The sequence below is a fragment of the Psammomys obesus genome, unplaced genomic scaffold (assembly GCF_907164565.1).
Source record: "Psammomys obesus unplaced genomic scaffold, mPsaObe1.curated_primary_1811, whole genome shotgun sequence".
In the NCBI taxonomy this organism is placed as follows: domain Eukaryota; kingdom Metazoa; phylum Chordata; class Mammalia; order Rodentia; family Muridae; genus Psammomys; species Psammomys obesus.
In genome coordinates, this window is record NW_026594377.1 from 3,067,318 (window position 1) to 3,094,817 (window position 27,500).

Here is a 27,500-nt window from a genome sequence, read left to right on the forward strand (position 1 = left end):
TCCATGACTGTGCCCGGTGTACTCATACACACATGCACATACACTGAGTACGGCCTCCATGACTGTGCCCAGTGTACTCATACACACATGCACATACACTGAGTACAACCTGCAGGGTCAGAATGACACTTGACTCTATAGAGGAAACTGGATGAAAAAGAAAAGCACCTGCAGACTGTAAAGATAGGAGTAGAAAGGATTGCAACTAAAATTCTATGTCCAGTTCTATACCTGTCAAGAATGCCCTGAAAGACACTTGAGTAAAACTAGAGTATATGGTCTTCATGAAGAAAATACTTAAAATATCAAAGGGATAAGAATAGAGAGATCAAGGCAAAACAAAGAAATAAAGCAAATAAGCAACAGACCATGGCCCACAATCAAATCTATAAGAACAAGGAGAGAACAGTAACATGTAAGGCAAAATGAAGTTTTTAAAACAGAAAATTCATAGTAAATATATTTTAGTAATATTTTAAAATAAGGCACACTAAAGTATTCCAGCCAAATTTAGAGTTAGTGAGAATAAGAAAGGTGAAATAAAATGATTTAAAAGTCTTGTTGATATGTTTGAGGAGTTAAAAAATATATAAAATTTATGTGGAAGGTATCTTCTGAAAGTTCACCTTCCATGACTAAATATAAAAGTTTATAGAAAGAATACTAAAAAAAAATATCACATGCTTTTGAGAATGATGATGCTTAAAATCTAAATGCACTAAGCTGTATAGAGCCTAACTAGGAAAAGTAAATTTATTAAGAATGGATGGAAAACTTGCATTGCATCCTCAGTAAGTGGGAAAGGTCAGTATGTTCTCTGAAGGTGATGGACAGTAGGAAAACATGTATGGACAAGAAGAGACTAGTCAATGTGCTTGGTCATAAAATCTTATCTGATAAATAATGTACCTTTTAGAGGAGCATAAGCAAAATCAACATGTGTTCAGCAACGTGAGTACCCTTAATAACTTTAATGAAAAAACAGACGTAATAGACCACAGTCTCTGATCATAAGCCAACAATTAAAAATAGATAATGACATGTAACTTAAGCTTTGGGCACTTTCTATTACTAAGATCAAAGAATGTATATAAAAGTGAAATATAGACTGCCTAGAAGTAAACAATTCAAGAAACAATTCATTTCTAAACTGTGTTATACTGTATAACTCACACTCAAACAAAAAGTATAGCCTTAACTTCTTCCTTAATGAAAGAAGAAAAATAATCTCTGTGCTGTGGAGGCAGGAGCAGGAGGATTACTGTAAGATCAAGGCTGGACTATGGGTTTATTGAGCTATAGACAAGACAGAACTACACAGTAGAACTCACCTCAAGAAATGAGGGGAAATGAGAAAGGTGAAAAATAAAAGTAATAATTATCTTAAGAAATTACATACAATAAAGAAAGAAACCAAGAAGAATTAAGAGTAAATCCTGACTTATGGAGTCCAGAATCAAAAGAGGTTCATGTATGTTCTGGGCTAATATCTCAGCAGGCCACTCCCATGTGTGTTGGGAAGAAGTACATGAAAATGGGGCATGTGTAATTCGCAGGGATAACTTCAGTGCTGATCATTTTTCTCCATCCACACATATAGTTCTTTTTTCTCAGTTTTCTATCTAGAAACAAAGACACTACAGTGACTAACGGGCCATGCATGCAGGACTGTGTTACAGAACAATCCCGAGGATAGAGGGGATTTTTCACTTGGGCTGTGTCTACTTGAAACTCCTACTCAAAAATATGTCATGTGAAGAGAGTTATAGATGTTAGAATGCTGAGTCACTGAGAAAAGCCTTTCAAAAGTACAAAAGAGACCTCCCAGCAGAGCTAGATTTTAGCAATGTAGACTGATAGGACGTATTCCAGAATATATGGTTTAATGTGGTGAGTTTATTTTTTTAATTTATTTTTTATTTATTACAATTTATTCTCTTTGTATCCCAGATGTAGACCTCTCCCTCGTCCCCTCCTAATCCTGCCCTCCCTCCCTCTTCTCCTCCATATCCCGCCCCCAGTCTAGTCATTAACTTTTGTTCATCTTATCTTGCCACAAGACTGTCAGGAGCAAATCGGAATCCCTGAGCCTTATTAAACCAAGACTTATTGCAATCCCATTCTGGAAGTTGTCATTTAATATGGTGAATGTGGGCACTCTTTATATTGCTACTTAAATTTACTTTATAATTAAAGGAAAACCTTTTGCTTCTCAGCTTGTACTGATAGTAATTATTAAAAACCAACATTTAGCTTGTCTGCTTTTATTCATTTTTAATAAGTTCTAGGCATTAATATATTTGAATTGTTTGAGTTTTGAATGGTATTGCCGGAAAACAGACTAATATGGGGGAAAGTACTGATTGCTTTTCTAAAAAGTTTAAAAAAAACAGCCTGTAATTCTCTTTCCTATGGGTTGGAAAGTGATTGTGTGTGTGTGTGTGTGTGTGTGTGTGTGTGTGCGCGCGCGCGCGCGCACATGTATGTGTATGCTGTGTGTGTTGTGTTTGTTTTCTTTATAGGAGAAACTTAAGTTTTAGGAAACTTAAGTTTCGTCTTGTTTTTGATGATATATGAGAAATGGAGCCTAAGCTTCAAAAAAAAAAAATGCATACTGTCACAGCTTGTAGCATACACAGCAGTTAGGAATTTTTTTACATCGGTTTTTACCTTTTATTTATTCCAGTAAAGCCAGCAATTGCTAGACATAATTTAAAAGCCTGTTTTAAATTCTGATTATTATTCTACTATTGAATTTTTTGTTTTGAGTGTCATGTTTGGATGGTACTCATACAAAAGAACCTTTGAAAACTCTGAACTATGTAGTTGTTGTCAAAAAACAAAATTGTATATGGATGAGACCTTCTTAAGTATTTTATGCCTACTTAGAGCAACAGAGTCAAGGTTTTTGGTTTTTTGTTTTTTTTTTTTTTTGTTTTTTTACAATTTATTCACTTTGTATCCCAGCTGTAGCACCCCCCCATCCCGTTTCAATCCTACCCTCCTTCCCTCTTCTCCTCCCATGTCCCTCCCCCAGTCTACTGATAGACTCCCCTTCTATCTGACCCTAGCCTATCAAGTTTCATCAGGACTAGCTGAAAGACATGTGGTATATACTCACTTATTACTGCTTATTAGGATATAATAACATATAATATAGGATAAACATACTAAAATCTGTACACCTAAAGAAGCTAAGCAAGAAGGAGGATCCTGGGTAAGATGCTTAGTCCTCATTCAGAAAGGTAAATGGGATAGATATCAGAAAAGAAAGAAAACAGGGAACAGGACAGGAGCCTACAACAGAGGGCCTCTGAAAGACTACCCAGGAGGGCAGATGGTGAGACTCATAGCCAAATTTTGGGCAGAGTGTAGGGAATCTTATGAAAGAAGGGGGGAGGGATAGAAAGACCTGGAGGGTGCAGAAGTTTCACAAGGAGATCAAAAATATCTTGGTGCAGGGGTCTTTTGTGAGACTGATACTCCAACCAAGGACCATGCATTGAGATAACCTAGAACCCTTGCAAAGATGTAGCCCATGGCAGCTCAGTCTCCAAGTGGGTTTCCCTAGTAAGTGGAACAGGGGCTGTCTCTGACATTAACTCAGTGACTGGCTCTTTGGTCACCTCCCCCCAATGGAGGAGCAGCTTTACCAGGTCACAGAGGAAGATAATGCAGCCAGAGTCAAGCTTTATATTAAGTTGATCCTTCATTTTTTTTCTATCAGAAGAGCTAGAGAAATTACTTTATTTCATTGTCCCTTTTTTCTTTTGACAATCACCTCAAAAGATAGCCTCGGGAAAATATTGTGTGTTCAGACCCAGAGGCACTGTGTCTGCCATCAGTGCAGCTCTGTTGATGGTGACCGCAAGCTCCAGCGTGTTTGTTTCGGAAACCTGGCGGACCTAGCCATGTTGAAGGTTCCCAAGATGTGTGTGTCCATCTGGCCTTCCTCAGCAGTCTGCCTTAGTTAATATGTATTGGCTCTTACAAAAATACCTTCTGTGCATGCATTGTCTCATTGCACATTGTTAAAAATTGTGATACTGTCACATTTACAAAGTTACCAAGAGTTTGTACTCCCCATTTTACTTTTTCCATGGAGTTTCCAGAAAGTTTTTCCTTTAATTTCAGATTCAGAAAACTTGACTGGTGGTCATGCTCTTGTGCTTGTTTTCCTTATGTCCATGCTCAGGATGAATATAAGCCAGAGAAGGCTTTGTCTGAAGAGGACTTGAAAAATGCAGTGAGTGTGCACCATGCTCTAGCATCCAAGGCCACCGACTATGAGAAGAAGCCCAACGTGTTTAAACTCAAGACTGCAGACTGGAGGGTCTTACTTTTCCAAACCCAGTATGTTTTTTGGTTTTGTTCTTATTTGGTCTTAATGTTGTCCTTGTCATCCCCCTTCTCCTCCTCCTCCTTTTCTTCCTCCCTCATGTAAAGGTGGAAGGAGAAAATCAACTCTGATCTCCATATTCATGCTCTGGCACATATACAAACTTACACAGCATACATATACAATAACAATAATTTGTAAATAATGATGCCATAAACATTGACATACAAATATTTGTGTATCGGTGTTTCATGTGTCTTGTGCAACTCCCTAAAAGTATAGTTACTGGGTTGTATTATAAATGTATAGTTAATATTTGTGGAAATGATCCAGTTCTTTTCCACAGTGGTCAGGCGTGCCTCTTTGTATTTCTTTTTACTGTGTATGCCTGAGTTCAATGTTAAAATAAAATTTGTGGCTAAAAGAGAAGAGTTAGTTTTAATATTACTTTTGGCCTAGACTACCTTCTAAGAAAGAGTGGAGGCTTGCAAAGCATATATCCCATTTTCTCTATGTCTCTTGCAGAGAGGGCCACAGCCTTGTACTGTGATAATGATAATGTCTGTAGCCTTTCATTCCCATAGTGAGCCCTGTTGAGAATGTTAACCTCTAGTGAACCAGTGAAATTTTACACTAAGAATAAATTCTCTTAATGTTCCATTTTAAATTGGTAATAAGCAAAAAAATAAGGCATGTTCTACCTAGATATAGCACTATCCTAACGTGCACATCTCTTCCTCTCCTAGGAGTCCTGAAGAAATGCAAGGGTGGATAAGCAAAATTAACTGTGTTGCAGCTGTATTTTCTGCACCACCATTCCCAGCAGCCATTGGCTCTCAGAAGAAGTTTAGCCGCCCACTTCTGCCAGCCACCACAACAAAATTATCCCAGGTAAACCGCTGTGATCATGCTCAGTGCTTAAGATGCCTTATGATGATATTAGTATTAACTAATTTTCAGTATTGAAAGGATCTGCATATTTTGGCATGTCTTGTAGGATCGGTCTTGTAAGAGTGAATTGCATAAATGGGGCAATTGCAATGTGCTGTGCTTCAGCTTCAGAAGCACTTCAAACACCTTTGATGCTTTTTAAATTTTTTAATCCTAATTTTCTCTTATGTGACCTAGGGGTGGGACAAAGCCCTGGCTTGTAAATGCACTCTTCACCCTTTATCCATTATTTTTCTTTTCCTGAGTGTTTTACTGGGGAATATAAAAGTATGTCCATGATTCTCTTCTCACTGTATAGTGAGACTCTGGGGTAATTCCAGTTTAATTCCTCAACCTCAGGGAAGAGCTGGTAACATTCAGCTCCACTAAAGTCATCACAGTAAAGAGCTGAAGCTCTTTGCCACATTCATTCACATAAACTTCTCTGCTGCTGTCAGATGAATCGAAGGATGATCTTATCTTGCCATTGTCAGATTACTCTGTCTAAAGATTATCATACCCTCTCCTCCTCAAAGCTGTCCTCTGAGGCCCTGCCCGATATTAAACATGTCTGAAATGGCCCCACTGACTAGTAAAGGATTTGGGAAGTCATTTTGATGTTTTTATGAAATTCTTGTTTCCTACTATAGAAGTAACTTCATCTATGATGGGCCAGACACTGCAATGAGGAGCAAGTTACTTGTAGTTCCATTTGATGGATGTAAGAGGAGCATAAGTCCAGAATACTATGTAGCACAAAGGACAGGATAGCTGGTGAAAGAGGAAACATGAGGCCTGATAGGAAGCTTAAAGGAAGCCAAGTTATTATATGAAGTGTGATAAGGAACATGATGATGAGAGGAAAAAGGCACTGTGGTGCAGGAGCTATGTCCATGTTTCTATGGCTCAAGAAGCCTTGAGACATGCAGGAATATACTTGTGAGAAGGTAAGTCAGGGCCATGTCATGAAAGAACTTTGTTCTAATCTCTGCTGCTTTAACAGAATACCACAAAGTCTGTAACCAATTTAAAAACAAAACACAGAAACTCACTTCCTTTGCTGTGAGTTCAGGATCCTGCTGTATGGTAATCCTGTAGAGCACTGATGGTGAAGAGGCTGAGCTGGAGAAAGTGGAAGATGTCAAACTGATTGCTAGCAGCTCACACCTATGCTCAAAACCATAGTCTCAATCACCATGAGTGAAACTCACCGGACCTAGTCACCTCTTCAGAGCCCCAACTCCATAGCATCACTGTGGAAATTAGACTTTCATGTACATTTTGGTGAGGGACACTAAACATTGCATGTTTGCCACGTGTAGGATTTGGGTTGTTTTGGTAGCTCCCCGGTATCCTTGAGACCATAGTGTAAAGCAGGATAAGAATGTGATCCATTGGTAATGTAGGCATTATGATTGTTACGATTTGACAGTAGAGTTTAAAGAAGATAGTAGTAGAAGAACAACGGCCTTTTGAGGAGCTTTAGTAATCCAGAGGGAATATTTATACTAGCCTTGGAGAGAAGTGGAAGCATTCAAGCATATGACTGGGCAAGATGAGAAGAAGAGCTGTCATCCAGATGTGAACAGCTGGGGACTGACTGATTCCTGACCTGGCTTGTGGAATCTTGCCTCACTTTATCCTCATCTTCCTTCTGACTCGAAGTATTGTAGTACCAGGACTCAGAAACAGATAAGGCACTTAAGAACCAGTTTCTGTAGTTATTTAGGTGGGAATAACCAAATACAGAGCATTAAGAAAAGAAGGGAAGTCAGAAAAAAATAACTTCTACTTGGTGGCAGAGAAATCATTGGTCAACTTGGTGAGAACATTTTGGCTGGAGTAATGGGAGACACATCCGTGCTCCTCTTCTTTGATGAGGTAATGCAAGGTGATAAAGATGGAAGGGAATGCACACAGATATGTTCACAGTTATTAAAAAAAAAACAGTAAGAAAAGAGGCATGGCTTCAGGATTTTTAAAACTTGTATTAAATATTTACTATATATGCATTACTTTTACTGTATAATTAATTTTCTGCTTACAAATGATTAGGCGTAGAAAGGACCAAGCAGCAGAGAAGAGTACCATTTAATTTTTAGTAAAACACTGCCAGGTCTTCTCTGGGGTCAAAGTTCACCCTCTCCCATTGAGGACCACTGCTTTTCCCAATGACTAAATCCCAGAGCTTCAGATCCACTGACAGACAGTCTGACCATGAATGCCAGAGACTCTCTGGTAATTTGAATTTGTAAAGTATAACTGCAAGGTGAGCACTCTCCTGGAAATATAAAGAGTGTTGGGACAATTAAAGGTCCAATTAAGAGTGCTTGGTTCTTTAAGACACATTTGTCCATTATCCTGTCACTTGTGAGCTTTTCTTTAATTTGTTCTTGTCTTTCCTCCAAAACATATTAGTCTGGATTATTAAGTGTGATTGCTGCCAGTGTGGCACAGCTCTTCCTGAACAGCCCTTCTGTGTAGGAGTCACCTTCTCTGTTGTTTTTGTCACATTGCTGCCAGGGTACATTTTTCTTCTGTTGGGGGTGGAGGGACCACTTCAGACATTTAAAGCTTTCCCCCCTCCTTCTGGTGTAGCTGTCCAAACTGAATATCATGCCTCCACATACACCTTCTAGTCTATTGAGGATGTCCTTTTATACCCACCAAAGCAGTCATTTCAAAGCTTGGATGTGCACAGAATGAGCTGAGACTTGTACCACAGGCTCAGTTTGCAGACCTATGTGACGACTAAGATTGAGACTGAGCCAGGAAGTGTGCATGTGTCTTAGATATGCAGATAGCTGGTTAGGAAGAAAGGTAGGTGGCACGTAGACACGTGACTGTGGCACTCTTCCTTAGGCCTTTCACCACTGGACACTTATATCACAAAAAGTTAATGTTTCTTGAATCTAGTTCTATTGTCTTTGAATCCCAGTCACTTTCTTGTAAAAGTCTGAAATGGATAATGATTAGATGATGAATACTGTACATTAACTGAGGGTAAGCACAAGGCAAACACTGGCGAGAAACAAGAGTCCTATGCTCCCCTTTCACACCAAACTGTCCACCTCTTACTATGTGGTAAGTATTGAGCCCAGAGCCTCTTGCATGCTAGGCAAGCACCCTACAACCCAACCCACTCCTCATTTTATCCTTTGCTTTGACTGAGGGTGGGAGTGCTAAGGGCCCACTGGGAAGACATTGGGAGTATCTGTGGTATGCCAGAAGATGAGTCATTCTTGTGGTTGCCTTTCTCACTGGTCAGAACTATACACCTTACCCCACACACACTCATACAGTACATTGTGTACTGTACGTATGTATTAAAATATCACACTGAACCTCATAAATGTGTACTGTCAATACAACTAGCAAAAGTTAAATAAAGTCAGGTGCACTGAACACATCTTTTATCCAGCTCCTTGGGAGACTACTCAGGAGAACTGCTTCAAGGCCAGCCTTAGGCAATATTTCAGTTATTAAATTTACAAAAACAAAATATGAAATGCCCTTCAAAATAAAAATACTGTTAGGTAAGAGAGAGTGAGATCTTGTAAATTTCAGTTGACATTAAGAAGTGTCTCTGTTTATAGGCACAGTGTGTTTTTATAGTATGCATACATTGTGCAGTGGTTAATCAAGCTAATTGATGTATGTTCCTCTTTTGTGGTGAGAACATTTTACACTGTTTTTTGCAATTTTGAAATATTCATCACACTGTTATTATAGTTGATCCACTTGATTCACCAAAGAATTCTTTCATTTATTTTTCCTGACTGACATCAACCAACGTCTGTCCAGTCCCCACAATCATCAGGTTATACAGATACTATTCCACCATCTAGTAGCATGGGGTTTGATGGTTTTGGATTTCACATATAAGTGAGCTCATGTAGTGTTTCCCATGTATCCATGTTGTAGTATTGCCCAGAATTTTATTTTTAAGGCTGAATATATATGTCACATTTTGACTAGTAATGGTCTCTGTGGTTGGATACATAGTTTATGTCCATATCATAGACATTGTGAGTAATGCTACAGTAACCATGAGAGTGCATGCATCTCTTTGACATTATTTCCTTCCTGTAAGAATAACCAGGTGCAGTGGTGCTCCCTTGTAATCCCGGCACTCAGGGAAGCAGAGGCAGGCAGATCTCTGTGAGTTTGAAGACAGCCTGGTCTACTAAGCAAGTCCAAGACACCCAAGACTACACAGAGAAGCCCTGTCTAGAAAAACCAAAATTAAAAAAGAATATACCCAAAGTTTGGATGGCTGGATCACCTAATAATTCCTTTTTTTAGTTTTCCATAAAACCTGGAGACACAGGTCAGGATGGCAGCTGTATCGTAATCTGAAATAGCTCCCTTTGGGCTGCATACACTGGCTGTTCTTTATGATTGCTGTCCTTCTAGCCTGTCCTTGCTGGGTAGTATGCATACCGAGAAGTCACACTTTCTTGTGTCCCCTAAGGACACTGGGGCTTATGACCTCACCAGCCTTAACGAGGCTCCGTCTTCAGATGCAGCTGTGGGTTAGGGCTTTAGCATATGCATTTTAGGAAGGCATCCATTTGTAACATGGTCTTTACACTCCTTGACAGAACATAACAAATGAATGAAAATTTGTAAACCAAGCTCCTTGAAGAGTGTGCATTGGCTTTCGGCATTATCAGTGAGCAGATGACGGGTTTCCCATAATCTTAGCTCTGTTTATCTCTCTGTGCTCCCATACTTTTCCAGGACTACTTTGGGTATTTTGTCATACCTGATATTTCAAATGAATGTGATCTTATTTTTATCCTTCACTTTGTGTTCCTTTTTTGCACACATTACTTTTCTTTTCATTATTTTCTACTTATAACATTAAATATGCAGGTTATTTTCTTTTGGTTCTAGAGATATCAGTATTTTAGAGGACCTTAAGATACTGTATAAGACTCATGCTTCTGTGTAACTTTTTACATAAAATATTATATAGTCTTGATTTAGTTTGTGGTTATTAATGTTCTGGTGACTTAAATATTCACATCTATTCTGCAATACAAATTCTATAACATATTTTAAAATGTTTCTGTTACATTCAATATATTTGTTGATTGTTTTAATTCCTTTTCATTGACCATCCATTCACTTTATACTGCTCAGGTAAAATTGCTCAAGACTTTGAATAAATTTTCATGGAAAAGCAAAATGCTAAGCAGTTACACAATTGTAGGATGCCAGAGAATTAAAATATCTTTTGTTTCAAGCATGTTTTAAACAGCTGGATATGGATTATGGGTCTTTAATCCTAGCACTCATGACGGGGAAGAAAGAGTTAATGAATGAGTTTCAAGGTCAGCTGATTCTATTCTGTGAGATCTAGTCTCAGAAAAAAGCAAGAAGGAAAAGAAAGAGAAAAGAATGAATATTCTCAATATGTTATAAGATAGCTCAGCAGCCTATATTTTTACGTAATATATTACCGAGGTGATATAAATTGTGTCAGGAATGGACATTCTCATACATAGAATTGCTATTTCATGTTAGCACCTAGTGTGTGCACTAATGCTCTTCAGGCAGTAATTACACTGTGTTTAACTGAATGACTGCTTTGGGTCAATGAAATTGAAGGACGTTAAAAACCTCTGCCACTCTAGGGGAGAATTTCACCAGTACATAGGTTTCATAAAAGCATTTTTGTAGCACAATTTCTTCCCCCAAAAGGAAAACATTATGCAAATAGATGGTCATTATGATAGGCAGGGGGAAGCTAACAGCATTGCTGAGTGGGCATGAAAGGAGAACCCATGTCATGTGACTCTCAGGAAAGGCAGTTAATTGTTCCACATGTAACTTTTTTGTCTGGATTTCTCCTAAGAGATCGGGTCCCACTCCATGACAATTACAGCTGGTGAAGGGCTCAGAAATGATATGGCTTTGCCACAAGAGACTAGCTAGTAATATTAGTCTCTGCTGCCTTCCTAGAAAGGATTATACTAACATTGGCCTAAAAAAGTTGGAAGATCTTAGGACCAAGGCTTACTGTACTGTTTGGGTAAATTGAAGTCATTAAGCAGAAAGGCTTTTACAGTCGTCCTGTGCTTCTCTTTGACTATTCTCTGCACATGAATGACTTAACAATTTCCTGCAGGAGGAACAGCTGAAATCCCATGAAAGCAAGCTGAAGCAGATCACTACCGAGCTGGCTGAGCATCGCTCCTATCCCCCAGACAAGAAGGTCAAAGCCAAGGATATCGATGAATACAAGCTCAAAGATCACTATCTGGAGTTTGAGGTATGGTGAGCCTAGGTGTTACTAAGGCTTGTTTTATGATCTGTCTGTGAAGTAAACACCTCATAGAAGTCATGGTAGTGAGCTTGCCTTGTCCTAGCTCCAACTGAGGATGTCTTGATGTAATAGGAGCCCTGGCAGCCCCTCACATTTGTGATTTTCTTTAAGCACCAAATAAATATCAAAGTGGTGGTCAGTGTGCTCACTTGAAGCAAACAGCCTGAGCTGGACTAGTTTGCACCTGTGATGAGGGTAAAGAAAGAACAACAGGAGAGGGCATGTGCCAGGGAGGACAGATGCTTTCTCTGACCCTGTGTTTCTGCCAACAGAGTTTAGGTCCAAATAAAATACAGTGGAGGAAATGAGCTGCAGGGTGAGAGGCAGCATCTGCTCCTTCCTGCACATGCTTGCTGCCAGGTGCCATCGGTCCACGTTGCTCCACCTCTCACCGCCTTGTTTTGCACAGGGAGTGGATGAATTGCATCTTAGCTCATTCATCTGGTGTCGCCAGGATGAGGGTGAGAAAGGCAGCAGATTCAAAACCAAACTGAAAGCATCCTTCCCCAGTGTGCCCTTTGTCTAAGGTTTCCCACAAATCAAAGCCAGTATCCTCCAGTTCTCCCTCTTGACAACCACCTTCCAATCCCTAAAGTATTGTTTTTATAAAACAAAGTAAAAATGATATGCCACATTTTTTTTTTACTCTTCACTCACTCTTCTGTCAGAACTGTATGCTGTTACTCATTGCACCTCTCATCCCTTTCATGCCCTTCATTCTTCCTCATTCCCGTATTATATGATATTTCCTCCTTGGGATTAAAACTGGGAGCATCTGAGCATGCAAATCCTGACCGGTCATTGCAATGCTCCAACCTGTACCCTCTTTATCATAGCCTCTGCCTGGGTGCCTCCACTGTGCCATCCTGGCTTCCTTGTCTCTCACGTGAGACCAGCGGTTGCTTCCTGCCCCTTTCCTTCCTTTAATTCATCCATGTCCTTTTCTGTTTTGTTCTGAGGCCCAAACTGATTGATAGTGACACCTATTACACAGCTCCCAGCTCTTACATCCAAACGCCCTCCCATTTACTGTCTAAATAAAGTTCCACACTGAAAGGATTTGCCTTTCTTTCCTATCTAGACCACAACTTTCTCCACATGCAGTAATAACATTTCTGAACCTTTTTCACCCCGGCCACATATGCATTCCGTCATTAAGCTATTTCTACCCCCAATGTCCTTCCTATAGTTTTCATTTCTGTGAGTCCATTTGAATAAGGCCTAAATATCCTATAAAGAGCCTGCTCTATACCCACCGTCCAAAGTCAGTCTACCATGAAACTTGCCATGAACTGGCTCTATGTTACAGTCACACTAGTCTCTCTTGGGTTCATTATGGATTTCATGGGCCCAATGTAACATGGCCAGGGCCCTGTACTTGACTGTTGAATTACATGGGATGTCCTAGAAACTGCTACCCCAGTCATTATTATGGCATTGGATTTAAGACAGACAACAGAGGCATACACTACTCTTTTTCATGGTCAAAGAGTCCTTCTTCCAGTCAGATGACTGCAGGAAAAAAAAAATCTTCTAGTAAAGATTGAAAGGCTGTTGACAAAAACTGCTGCAGCCTAACCAGAAGACTTGAAAAATTAATAAAAAGAAAAAGTGAGTAGCTCCTTTTTCACCAGGCTTGTTTATTCTTGGGAAATGTGAGTTCTCAAAAAGTGATCATTATATCACACTTCTGGAGTAACTTGAAGCCATGGGCTTGTTTTGTGTATTACACTTTTTAATTAAATTTCCCAACACCTCACTCCCCTGCTTCCAGCATTCATCACCTTGCTTTGAGCCCTTGACTCTATAAGAGGAGAGCCTGTCCCCTGGAGGGCAGGCCCTTGCAAGACCCTGTGAAGGTAGCCACTGTTAGACAGAGAACAATCTGTGGCTGTTCTCTGGGGCCCTTTTCCTGAAAATGGAGCCCATGTAGAAACAGCAGGTCCATTGCCTGAACATTTAAATTAGACCAGCTTTGGAAAAATCGGATCATATTGCCATCATTATGGAATTTGAAGATTGTATTCCATGTTAAGGTCAGACTCAGGCCCATGTTTCAAGTGTGTTGAATTGTCTGTCAGGATGCATTAACCTGTGTCGGTAAAGAAAATCCAAGGGGCACTTACTGTGTGAATTCATCAAAAAGGGTTTCTATGAGATGAATAAATGCTCTTGGGAAAGTGATTCATTGCTTTTCACTAACTCTGATAAAAATTGAAGTAATAGATCATTTAGAATCTACTGTGCTGTAAGTTCAGCCGCAAAACTGATCTCCTGTGGGTGCTTATAGAGGCTCTTGCACAGCATCTTTTGCTTTATAGGCAACGTTCCTTGAATCACTCACTTCTGTCCTGAATAGAATGTAGGCAACTATTGACCAGTTTGTTTATTTTGCTTATAGCTCTACCCCAGACCCTAGAATATTTACAAGGTTCTTGATGCTCAGCTGAAACGTTATCCTAATGTATAAAGGAAGCATCAGAGAGACAAGTGCATTCAGAAAGCTTAGTGTTAATCCTTTATAGAGGGATAGATGCATGTGTGGCAGCAAATCCCATTAGCAGGTGAGACAAGAAGGCCTGTAGGTCCACAGAGCACTCGATGGTCAGTGCCAAGAGGAGGGTGCTAATCCAGGCTGCATTCTCACCCAGGATGAATCACATGGTAAGCTCTCTTAGCTCTCGAGGATTGAGGCTCACCTACTCCATGGCAGGTCATCATCTGGAAGCCTCCTTTCATTTCAAATCAACTCTTGTCATTTTCACAAGCCTCAGAAAGAAAACACTATTGCTTTGGACAAATATTAAATTGCTGCTGACAACACCAGGACTATTCCTATGTTCATACATTTCAGTTATGTATGCTTCAAACACAAAACAGTTCTTCATGGCAAACCAAATTCATAGCTGTCTGTATTGCTAAGAATTCCTGCAAAGCCTCATTCACAGTAAGTAATTAGAAAATCCAGTAAATGTGTAGGGTTAGGACTTAAAGAAATCTGTAGAAAACAAAGATAACTGCATGTTAGCCTTGTAGAAAAAGGTTCATTTTTACCTAAAGCAGCAAATGTCACTGAGAATTGGCTGTAATTAACTGAACCTGTACTTTGCTATCTGACTAATATTTGGTGGAGAATGGACAGTTTTGTTCTTGACTGAATTAGCACCTGAAGTCATGGCTTTTTTCTTAGAATTTTCTTGGAAAGCTTGCTTTTGGAAGGAGTATACCCTGAAACAGGGTTATTAAACATAACAAGTCCACAATAAAGGAAACTAAGTTTTTTTTCCAGTTTGGGGAAATAAACCACACATCTTTACACATTAGCTTATTTCTATCCATTTATTTATTTCTATCCATTTATTTAGTTCCCATTCTATTCTAAACTGTTTTCATTGACATGCAAGCTTCTGAACATTAGAACATACATAAAGACTTAGAGGGAAGACAGATGGTTTGTAGATAGCATAAACAGTCATAAAGGTCAAGCCAGTCAAGGCACAGTTGGCAGAGCTGTGCTGGGAAGCATTTATGTGCTTGAAGAGGCAGCATCTTCAATTCTGTTGTTGGCCTTTCTTCAGCCTCATTATCTGGCTTTGCTTCTTTAAAGACAATAGCTACTAGAAAACGAAGACATTGTTTATTTCAAGGTATGTTTCATGTAACACTTAAGGTAGTGGCAATAGGTAACCAATTTGTACATTGATTTAGATCTGAGGAGGGAGAAGGAGAAAGTATGTCAGTATAAACCTCTAAATCATTGCTGGACTGGGAGGCATTTATTAAAGAGGGATTATAAAGGTGGCATTGACCTCAGGAACACAAATGTGCTTGTAGAACTATCTGCAAAACTGAGTACAACACAATGTTCCTGGATTGTATATGACAGCACAATGCTTTGCTTGCAATGTAAATTCAGCTAAGCAAAAGAAGTTATTTCCTTTCTGTTGGCTCCATCATATCACAGCTGATAGCTCTACAAACTGCTAATGCCTGGAGGTATGAGTCCTTAAACCCTGTTACTGAGACTGCAGCAGCCAGCTCTTTAGAATTGAAGTATTAGTTCAGTTGTTGAATATGGGCTTCAGAATTCACCATCCTGATGTAGTTTGAGTGCCACACGAAATGAGTGTGTCAGAATTCTAATCTTCACTACAATAGTGTTGGGTGGTAGATACTAAAAGGCAAATTCAGCCCTTTGTTGCTGTCTCACTCATCTCCTCTTGCCTTTCTTCTTGCACTATAGTACATTATTGCATGACAACTCATATTCTTTGTTCTTTATAAACTACCCTGCCTCAGGCACTGTCTACTACCACATAGATTGACAGTAACTACAGAGACTAAAGAGTAACTACAGAGAAGTGAAACTCGATTCTGTTACAGATGCCTGGAAATGTGGCAGTGACTTTGGAATTGCAGAGTGGGTAGAGGATGACACTGTTTTGAAATAAATGCTGGAAAGGCCCATACTATCAGGAATGAAGTGGAAAGATAATGTGTTAAGGGCTCTGAGAAAAGAATCTAGGATCAAGGCCATGCTTGAGAAATAGTCACAAAGCAGAATTGTCTGTAACCTAGGCCATTAGGGAAGGCTAATTTTAAATTGGTAAATTCAGATAATAGAAGACATTTGTAAGCAAATTATTGAAGAAGTGGCTTGGCTACCTTTAATCACATACAATAAGATAAAAGAGGGCTGAAATTAAAGACCAAATTTATCATCAGATGAAAGCAGAGCAAAAAGATTTAGGAAATTTACAGCATGATCCCATAAAAGTGTGAAAGGACCTCTTAGGGGTACAAACCACAGGTACAGCCAAGCAGCTAGTTAGCTGGAGAGGCTAGCATGGATAGAAGAGATCACTGGAATGATGGGAAAGTCCTAAGGCCGCCTTAGATGGCACCAGATCACAGCTCCAGGAGAAGCCTGATTAGTGAGATCGCAGAGAGGAGACGACAGGATCTTAGCATATATTCCCCCACACCATGTAGGAGAATGGCTGTGGCTGCTTCAGGGGGAAGCCCTCAAGACCCCACAACTATAAAGCTACTGGTATGCAAATGCCAGCCTAGAAAAACTGCGGGCATTAGATTCCAGCTTCCAGCTGGGGTTGATGCCTAGACTAAGCCCAGCAAAGCTTTGAGACTGAATCCTGCCAGCCAGGGGCCTTCATCCTTAGGCCAGGAGACAGGATATGAAGTTGTAAAAGACTTCTCCTGCTTTAAGATTTAATAATGTTTTCCCTGTTGAGTTTTGGACTTATTTGGGAGCACAACACACCATTTTTCATGTGTTTCTACATCTTGGAAAGAGAATACTTGGTCATTTGTTTACTTTGAAGCCTAGTGATGATGACACTAGGATCATATGGAGATATATCTTCATTAAGATAAATTATGCCTTGAACTCCACACCCCAGTATCTAATTTAGATGAGAATCTAGACTGAAGACCTGTGCTGCTGAGCTGTGGTATTTGCTGGGTTATATGTTTTGAACACATATGTGACTTACTTTAAATATGTTAAGGGCTTGTCAGAACATATCCCACATAAGTAGCTTGCAAATTGGGATAAAGAGACTGTATTTTACATTATGAGAAAAACATGAATTTTGGAAGCTAAAAGTGGACTGGTGGTTGTCACTTGAAAGATGTAGTCCATGGCAGCTCAGTCTCCAAGTGGGTTCCCTAGTAAGGGGAACAGGGGCTATCTCTGACATGAACTCAGTGGCTGGCTCTTCGATCACCTCCCCCTGGTAAGGTGGCCTTAGTAGGCCACAGAGAGAGAGGATCCAGACAATCCTGATGAGACCTGATAGGCTAGGGTCAGATAGTAGGGGAGGAGGAAATCCCCTATCCATGGACTAGAGCAAGAGCATGGGAGTTTGAAGAGGGTGGGAACAGGAGAAGATGGGGGTGGGGGGCTACAGCTGGATACAAAGTGAATAAATTGTAAATAATAATAATAATTTTTTAAAGAAAATAAAGATTAAAATTTTTTAAAAAGAAGTTACTCTTGGGTATTCTATTAAAGTGGCACAAAAATTATTAAAATGCATTGTTTTGTGCTTTCGAGGAGGATACTGCTGGGATATGTGTACGCCCATTTTTATTTATCATAAAAGGGTGTCAGATTCCCTCCTGACTGGAACCAGGCAGTTAGAAGCTCCTTTGACTTAGTGGGCTGGAGTTCAGCTGAGCCCCCACTCCTGAATTCTGACCCAGAGTAGCATATGCTCATGGCGTAACACACAGAGGACCCACAAAGGCCACATGCCCACAGAAATCAGTTTTAGAAACAACAAATGTCTACTGTAGCAAGACATAAAAATATTTTAAGAGAGAATATTTTAAACATAAAAAATCTGGGGCATTCTTAAAGATGCATCCTTTCTGAATTTTTATTTTTCTTGTCAATTAAAATGACTTTATTTCTTCACACAATGGTATGTTTAAGAACAAGAATACATTGTGTATGGTCATTTAGCAAACCAAAAAAAGCTAGTGTCTGAAGGCCACACAGTATCAATTAGAATTTGCTAAGCTTCCATCAAACTATCAGCATTTTGTTTCATAGTTCTTAAGTGGGTTTGTGGCATATTTCCTATTGATAAAATTCTGATTACTTACTCAATATAGTTCATTTTTCATTTCCCAACACCGCATTAGTAATTTTCACATCGGGAGCTCTGTAACTGACTACCTTTCCATTCCTAGCCTGGAACTAAATGCCACCTCTTTTGTAGACAGCATCATAGACATGATGTCATGTTTGGATCTCAGGAACCAAAATTGGATCTAAGGAACTAAAAATTCCTGGAAATAAATATATATATATATTTTTAGTGGAATGCTGTCTTAAATTATGTTCAAGGATAGAGACTAAATATCAGCAATGTCTAGATGCTCATTTCAGGTAATAATAGAAACAGGATTCTTTGTTATTTGGAATCTCATATTGTATTTCACAATTAAAAAGGACTACAGAGTCCTGAAGTTTGATCTTTAAATGATTATAGTTGCAGGCACAGGGAAGCAAAGCCTAGCAACTGGTTCTTTGAACTTAGAAGGCAGACTAAGCATTCAGTCATTTACTTGAAGTGACTCAGACCCTAAGTCCTTTCTTAATCAGCTGTGCATATGTGCCTGAGTGTTTTCTCTGATGACAGTCACATTCCATTTGCTTAAAAGACCATTCTAAGGAAAAAGGTAAGTGTTCTCAGAGATGTTTGTTTGTTTGTTTTAAAAAAGGTATAATTAGCACAGACTGGGAATCATCTGCCTATAGTTCCAAAGTATCTGGAGAATGATGTAAGCAAAAGAGTCAAGACCAGCTTAAGGCAGTGTAATAAGACCCCTTCTCAAAAAGCAAAAGTTCTGTACTAAGCTAATCAAAACTATATAGTTTGATAGCTGAGGGATAGCTCAGCTGTACAGTGCTTACCTGGCATGCATAAGGTCTTGGGTTTAATCCTCAGCACATGAATACAGACAAAAAAAAAAAAAACTTAAATTGATGTGTATATTAAAAACAAGTTCTGGGGGAATGATTCAGTGAAACAGAAAAGATCCCAGAAATAAATTTCTGAATAAAAGTATGAGGGCTACTCTTGGTTGTCAACTTGACTATGTCTGGAATTAACTAAATCACAAGCAGCTGGGTACACCTGTGAGGGATTTTTTTTTTTCTTAATTAAATCATTTGAAGTGGAAAGATCTGCCTTTTTTTTCATTTTTAATTTATTATTTATTATAATTTATTCACATTGTATCCCAGCCGTATCCCCCCCCCCTCTCATCTCCTCCCATTCCTACCTTCCCTCCCTCTTCTCCCCTATGGCCCTCCCCTAGTCCACTGATAGGGGAGGTCCTCCTCTCCTATTATCTGACCCTAGCCTATGTGGTCTCATCAGGACTGGCTGCATTGTCTTCCTCTGTGGCCTGGTAAATCTGCACACACACCCCCAAGGGGAGATGATCAAAGAGCCAGCTGCTGAGTTCATGTCAGAGACAGTCCCTGTTCCCCTTACTAGGGAAGACACTGTGATCATCCTGAACGAGGTATCCCAGAAGCAGAAAGACACACAGGGTATATATTCACTTATAAGTGGATATTAGCCATATAATATAGGATAAACATACTAAAATCTATAGTCCTAAAGAAGCTAAAAAATAAGGAGGACCCTAAGGAAGATGCTTAATCCACATTCATAAGGGTAAACAATATAGACATCAGAAGTGGGAAAAGACAGGGAGCAGGACAGGAGCCTACCACAGAGGGCCTCTGAAAGAATCTGCCCAGCAGGATATCAAAGCAGATGCTGAGACTCATAGCCAAATCTTGGGCAGAGCTCAGGGAATCTTATGGAAGAAGGGAGAGATAAAAGACCTGTAGGGGACAGAAGCTCCACAAAGAGACCAACAGAGCCAAAAAAACCTAGGCCCAGGGGTCCCTGCAGAGATCGATGAAGGACCGTGCGTGAAGAGGACCTAGAGCCCCTGCTCAGATGTAGCCCATAGGCAGCTCAGTCTCAATGGGAAAATCCACTTTTAATGCAGATCTTTTGAGGTAGGGAGATCCACCTTGAATCTGGAGCACACCTTCTGCTGGCAGCCTATGTAAAGGACATGTAAAAAAGATGCTTTAGCTATTTGCTTGGTTGCTCACACTCTCCATTCCTTCATTGGTAGCAGAGACCAATTGCAGTTTCTGGCATGTACTGAAGACAAGCTGACTCATCCAGCCTCATGGACTGAATGACTTGCTGGATTCTTGGATCACCCATTAGTACACAGCCATTGTTGAACAACTGAACCATAGCCTGTAAACGGTCTCATAAATTCTCCTTAAATACATACATACAAATATACACACATACATATTCATTCTCTGTTCTAGAGAACCCTAATTAATACAATAAGATTAAATAATCTTCAACAAAGATGCCAAGAATAGTCTCTTTCATAAACAGTGCTTTGAAAACTAGAAATCCATGTACATGAAAACTAAAATTGAATTCTTACCCTATATTGTATGCAAAAATAATTACAGATAAACTAAAGGTTTAAAAACAGGACATGAGGCCAGACAAGGTGAGGTTCACCTTTAACATCAGCATTTAGGATTTTGAGGCAGGAAGATCTCTATGAATTCAGTGCTACCCTGCTTTATATACTGAGTTCTAGACCAGTCAAAAAATAAAGAGTAGAACCTGACCGCAAAAACTCAGAGAGCAAAGAATAGCTAAAATGCTCCCAAAACAATAATATTTTGACAATAATATTTTTTCAAGGTGTCACGAAAACCACAGACAACAAAAGCAAAAAGCAACAAATGGAACTGTGTCCAACTAAAAGTTTCTGCCCAACAAAGGAAATAAGCTACAGAACTAAACAATAAACAAAAAAGCCTGTCTGTAGAGCATGTATTCAGTAGGGGCTAACAGGCAAACAAGTCAACATGCAACTAAAGAAAACAAACAAACAAACAAACAAACAAACAAAAACCAGCCTTATAGGAAGGACCTAAGAAGTTATACCTAAGGAAGTTATACTTTATAGGAAGGACCTAAGGAGTTATTGCCTCAGAGTGTCCATAGTTGTCCTACCACTACCCGCCGTCAGGGAAGTTCAGCTTAGGGTGGCTATTCTGAGCAGATGAAAAAATAATAAGTTTTGTTAAACAAAGAAAGAAGATGGAACCCTGATCCACTAAATATAAATTGATGCCACTGAAGTAGGAATTATAAATAGAATCATTATTTGACCTGGGTATCCGTCCAAGGAGAGAGGAGTTACTTTCTCTCAGAGACACACCTGCATTTGTGTTTGATTGGAACATTGCCTTTAGTATCCAAGATACAGGAACAACTTGTGTCTACCAAAGGACAGGTGAAAATGCAGTTGTGATGTATTCATGAGTAAAAATAATCTTATTTTTGTTAAGGGGTAAAGACTCAAAGGCTGTTCATTACAACCACAGTCTGAATTGAGAGTCTATTAAGGCAGTGACTGCCTAGAGAGTAACACTTCCCACAGAGCAACCTTAAATGCATTTACAGGGAGCTTTTAAAGGCAAAGAACACAAAAACTATATCCTGGTCAGCAGCTGCAGGGAAAAGTAGAACAAAACAAGTTTAAAAGAAGCCAAAAGCATGCTGTTAGCTGGGGCATTTTGAACCCAAGTTTCTAGAACAGGGTTGAGTACTTTCCCATGGGACTTTTCATGATTGGGTCAGAAAAAGGAGGTCACTTTCGGGTTAAACCAAAGATAGCTCCAGCTTAGATAAGATGGGGGAACCTTTGCCCTGTTACATTTTATTCAACTTTAATAAAGGAAGAAAATGATACAATTTGTTACATAGTTGGACCTGAAAGAGATCACTTGGAATGAAATATGCCACACCTCATTACCAGGATTCTCTAGAGTAGTGGTTCTCTACCTTCCTGATGCTGTGACCCTTTAATATAGTTCCTCATTTTATGTTGACCCCCAACCATAACATTATTTCTGTTACTACTTCATAACTATAATTTTCTATTATGAATCATGATAGAAATATTTGTTTTCTGATGGTCTTAGGTGGCCAACAGAAAGGGTTGTTCAAACCCCCTCAAAGGAGGCATGAACCACAGGTTGAGAACCACTGCTCTAGTGTACTAAAACCAATACAATGATTAAGTAGCAAATGGGGATTTATTAGACTGGCTTACATGGTCTGGGTTATCCAACAATGGCTTCAAGATAGAGAGTAAGAACCCAGTAGCGTCTCTGGATACCTTAGGCTGGATGCATCAGAAGTCCCAGTGTGGTGCTGCAGACCTGAAGGATCTCTTAAGAACTACTAGTATTCAGTCCACATATGAAGTTGGTGAAGGTTGGGTTTGGTGGGAGCGAAGTGACAGCAACAACAGGGTGGATACACAACAAGCAGAGGCAAAGCCAAGCAGTCAAAGTACAACAGCATTTCCCTTGAACCTTCTTAGGTCTGAAGAACCTTGTTCATGTCAATCCTTCCAGAGTGCCTTTTACACTCTTACATATGTCTTGTTTGATTCTGGATCCAGTCAGGTTGACAATGAAGATCAACCAACATACATGCAGAGTACACAAATACTGTGTGATATACTTAACATGTCTTAGTTTCTGTTGCTAATAATATCACACAGTCTGAGTAAGTTAATAAAAGAGATTCATTTTGACTCATAGCTGTGGTTTATAGTTGAGGACTATATCTGGACCACTTTGCTGGCAGATTCTCTGTCAGGCATAGGGCATTGTGAGATAATATGCATCATATGTGCAAAAGATTTAGCCAGAATAACTTTGATTGTGAGTTAATAACTATGTGATGGTGAGACAGCCCATTTACCATTTGATCCATTCATGAGGGCAGACTCTTCATCACCTCTTCAAAGTCCTACTTGGCCCTACCTCTTAATATGTAATAATTGGAATGTAATTTCAACACAAGATTTTGAGAAAACAACCTATATTCAAAATATAGAATGTTTCAAGTTCAAATGGAGTAATAAAATAAGGGTATATGTAGTGAGTGGGCAATGGAGAAGATAGTTTAGGCCAGAGTACTATAAAAGCTTGCTCAAGTTGTGTTTTGAGGAATGTCTGGAAAGGCTGATGTTCTTCATCATGACTAACACTGATGATTTTTGTTCGGTGTAGTTGTGACAGACAAACTGTAGTGAAGGACTCTGGGAACTGTGGCTAGAGAGATGACATAGTTATCAAAGTTCTCTCAAAGCAAATGTGCAGACATGAGTTTGGATTCCAAGCACCTACATAAAAGCCAGGTGCAGTAGTAAGCATCTGCAGCTCCAGCAACTGGGGAGTAGAAACAGGCAGCTCACTAGAGCTCACTGGCCAGTCAGTATTGTTAAATCAGGGAGCTCTGGGTACAGCTAGAGGCCCTGTCTCCAAAATAAGATTGAGCGTACTGAGGAAGAAATTCAACTCAAACTCCAGCTCGTGTACATGCATAGCCACAAGCACATGGGCCCACTGCCTGAACATGCATACGTGCGCACACATGTACACACACACACAAACTCTGAGGGCAAGAACATGCTTTTGAGGATAATCTCAGTGAATTCCCGTGGAAGAAGCAAGATCAAAATACAAACCAAAAGATGATGAACATGAATGAATAAAATTTTGGGTTTTTTAAAAAGCCAAAGTTTTTGTCTTATGGAGGTAAAGGAAACATTTACAGAGATGGCAGTATTTCTCTGGCTCGGATCTTTTATCGTGGACAAGTAGAAGCTTAATTGTATATACCTGAGGTTCAAGAGACAACTTGTTTCACTTTGCTAAACAGCAAACTCTTGAATTCCAGTAATCCAGTCAATCCAATCAGGGTGAATTTCTTACCTTTGGTTAATTTTATACTAACTTATGGTAAAAACTGTCACCAAGGAGAGCTGGTGTTAGTTACCACTGAGAATGGACGTAGCCATACACATTTGGTTGCCATTTGTGGGTTGGAACCTGACAGTCATAGTTTGAGCTTCCTCTCAGGAAAACATATTTAGTACTTTTAAGTAAGTTTTTCAGGCTTTAAAATTAAGAATTTTGAGCTGAATTTTTAAAAACGAGCAAGTAGATACTATTGCAGACTGAGTAAGTAATGAAGGGGCAGCAGCAGCAATGTAGAGGCAGCATTCTCTCTCCTTACCACGCCTCCCCTCCTCCATGGAAAGAGGGTGCTCCTAGACTACCGCAGGAGGACCAGTAGGTAGGGGACAGTTATCGCTGCCCAGGATGCTCACTGTCTCTCCAAAGACTCTGTAGGGAAGGAGGGATCTTTAGAGGTGTTAATAAGAGATAGAATTTATTTATGCTAACAGGAGTTTAGCTCTAAAAAATTAAACAGAATTCTGACAATTCTACAGATTTCTAATACATCTTGAAGGCATAAACTACAAGTAGGGGATAAGATAACATTGGTCATGAAGGATTCAGATTCATGTTGGTTGCATGGAGGAAATATTTAAAGAAATTGGTTAACTTGAATAAAGAGCAAAGACTTTCTAAGAGTTATGGGGTGGATGAGTTTACTTGACGTCTACAGGTTGCAGTATTCTACTTTCATGAAAATCCAAACATGGCAGACCTGAATGTATATACCAGTTCTAATCCCAGTTGTTTGGAGTCTAAGACAAGAGTAGTCCGCATTAAAAACAAGCCTGCACTATAACGCACTCAAGGCAACTTAGTGGGACCTTGTCTTAAACTAAACTGTAAAAAGACAGCTGGAGGTGTAGCTCGCTGGTAAAATACTTGCCCCGCACGCATGAGGTCCTTGCTGCAGTTATCTCTGGGGAGGACATAGGAAGTGAATTTCAGATTTGGGCCTGGATAGGTTTTAATATATTCTAGGTGTAAGGTACCTATTTGTGTACATCAAGATTCTTTGCGATAGATAGAAGTAAAGCAAGATCTAGATGTCTCATGGGTGTAACATTTTGGAGGTGCTTCAATTTGCTTTGATTTTTCTAACCTCTTCCACATATTAGATTCCATAGGAATATGATGGGGCAAGGCAGGGACCATAGAGTGGTGACAGGTGACACTCTGAAAACCATCCTTTTTGTCTGTATCCTAGTACAAGCTTTCTATTTCTGCTTATATAATTTTATAAAAGGTTTTCATTTTTCATTATTTTAGAAACTACACCCACTAAGCTTATTTAGAGGACATTAAAGCATAAATCAATACTGAATTTAAAAAAAAGCACAGACATCTGTGGGCTTTCAGACTGCAAGCTATACACACTGATAATGTAGGTTATTTGCTGTATTCTGAAAGTGGCTTCCTAGTGTACGTAGATGCTTGGCGTGGGAGAAGAGGGGGAAAACCCTCAGGCCCAGCACAGCCTCTGTTAGGAGTCTGTTCTGCCTGTTGATACTTTCTGAAGTTAAGAAAGAGGTAGGTGAGCTACATGGTCATGAAGAAACTAAATTGCACATCAGTTCTGCCATGTCCTCCAGGAAATCAGCCTGGAGATGACCAGTCTGTGCTTGCATAAGCAGCCACTTTGCAAGCTCCTCGCTCTGTTTCTTTTGATTTGGCATTTATTTCTGTATTTTCCAGTGTACAGATCTGAAAGCAAATTGTGCTTTACAGTGTATGTTACCGCTTTATTCTATCCAAAGATGGCCTTTACCCTACCACTGTGAGATAGTGAGGCGCTGGAAGGAAATGCTCAGGATCTGGTCTCTGCAACATGGGGCTGTGGATGCAGTGAGTGTGTGTTGCACAGCAGCATGGCCTTCGTTAAAGGTGTGGCTGTTGCATTTCTGTATGAGAGATCCAGAGCAGGGCTCTGGAGAAGGGAGACCGTCAGATGCAGGGGTGGAGGTATGACAAAACAGTAATAGAAACAGTTCAAGACTATCAGTTGCTGAGGCTTTTTTTCCAGAGAGCAATTAACATTTAATCCAAGTAGCATCTTACATGTCCTTAGGCAAAGCGTTCTTTAATCATCACTCATAGACTTTGCTACTAAGGAAGAGAAATATCTTTTTCCTACAAATTATAGAAAGATTTTTTTTTTAAACAGGGAATTAAGGATAGGCTTAATGAAAATAGTGAAAACTAAAGAGGTTACAAATTGAAGAAATTATCTTAGCTCTTAAAAAGCCATTAGTATTTGAGTTGTCCTTTGCACTTGATGTTGGTAGAAGCTTCATGAAAACAGCTAATTCTAAGAAAGGAATTATCAGAGAAAATTTACTGGCCCATCTCCAAGAAACAACACTTATGAGTTTGGACACTTGAGTACTTTCATCTCTTGTACTTAGTATGAATCCCATCTGGGGTTGTTATCAGGTGGTAAGTTAGGTAATGCAGTCTAGACTTGCTAGAAATTTGTTTCACATATTGGGACAGCCTTGGGGAAGGAAGGTGAGTGTGCAGCTCAGAAATACAGAACTGATCTGAAAATGTGTTTGTAGAGTTTGTAGGCTAAGACAGATTTTTTAATGGCATAACCGAAGGTTTAAAAAAATATATCCTTGACACACCCCTTCTTTTTATAAACTTTTTTTGTCCATTATAATGAAAGACACATACCTGATGGGGCTAAATAATAATGACAGAGCAATGATCGAGGCTGGATTAAGGCCCACATTTACTAGTTTAATGACATTTTCATCCATAGCTATCTCTTATATACTATTTTCTTGCTTCCACTGTGTTTTTCATGGAGTCATTTTCAGACATCACATCTCATTTTTAATGTCCTTGATCAGAAACTATGTTAGTTTCCTATGGAGTGAAGACTTTGTGGTGTTATATATAATTAATTTAAAAGGAGTCTTTTCTGATATTTTGCCTTCTCTTTTCTACATACTCCTTTTTGGATGCTCCAATTATAACATTTGTCAGTGAAGTATGATCCTTCAATATTATTATGGTCTGCCTAGTGCTAATTCATTCTAATTAATAAGACAAGAGACCAGAGGCCTGACCAACCTTAGTTTAGTGTCCAAGTCATAAATGTGATCCTGACATGTTACATAAAAACAAGATGTAAGACTGACCATGCAGGTAGCTATAAATAAACCCTTAGAAAATCTTTATCTCCTTAGTTTGCACTTGTGTTTGTGTGCCTAGAGGGTCCTCACCAATCAGAATAAGATCAAGTCACTAACCAAATGAGAAAGCACCTGAATCTAGGCATAGTAGTCCAATATCTCACTTTATCTTTAAGCTTATAATGGGTATAAAGTTCATTCTTCTCTTACAGCTCCATAAGACATACTCATAAAATATATCAGTGTTTTATGCTCCTCTAAAATATTCCTCTGTCTCTGAAGAAACTCACTCTCAGTCAGGCAGCTTATATTTGGTGCCCTGGTTAGGATTTGTCAATAGTC

General features: G+C 39.4%; 1 protein-coding gene across 3 annotated transcripts in view; it reads left to right on the forward strand.

Moving 5' to 3' along the window:
• Psd3 (pleckstrin and Sec7 domain containing 3) overlaps window positions 1-27,500 on the forward strand; it is a 460,032-nt gene that overhangs the window by 417,249 nt on the left and 15,283 nt on the right. For all 3 annotated transcript variants that reach the window (XM_055618704.1, XM_055618706.1, XM_055618705.1), the window contains 3 exons: window positions 4,196-4,353; window positions 5,086-5,230; window positions 11,406-11,549. In XM_055618704.1, the coding sequence (XP_055474679.1) occupies window positions 4,196-4,353; window positions 5,086-5,230; window positions 11,406-11,549 (447 nt within the window). The remainder of the gene's footprint in view (window positions 1-4,195; window positions 4,354-5,085; window positions 5,231-11,405; window positions 11,550-27,500) is intronic.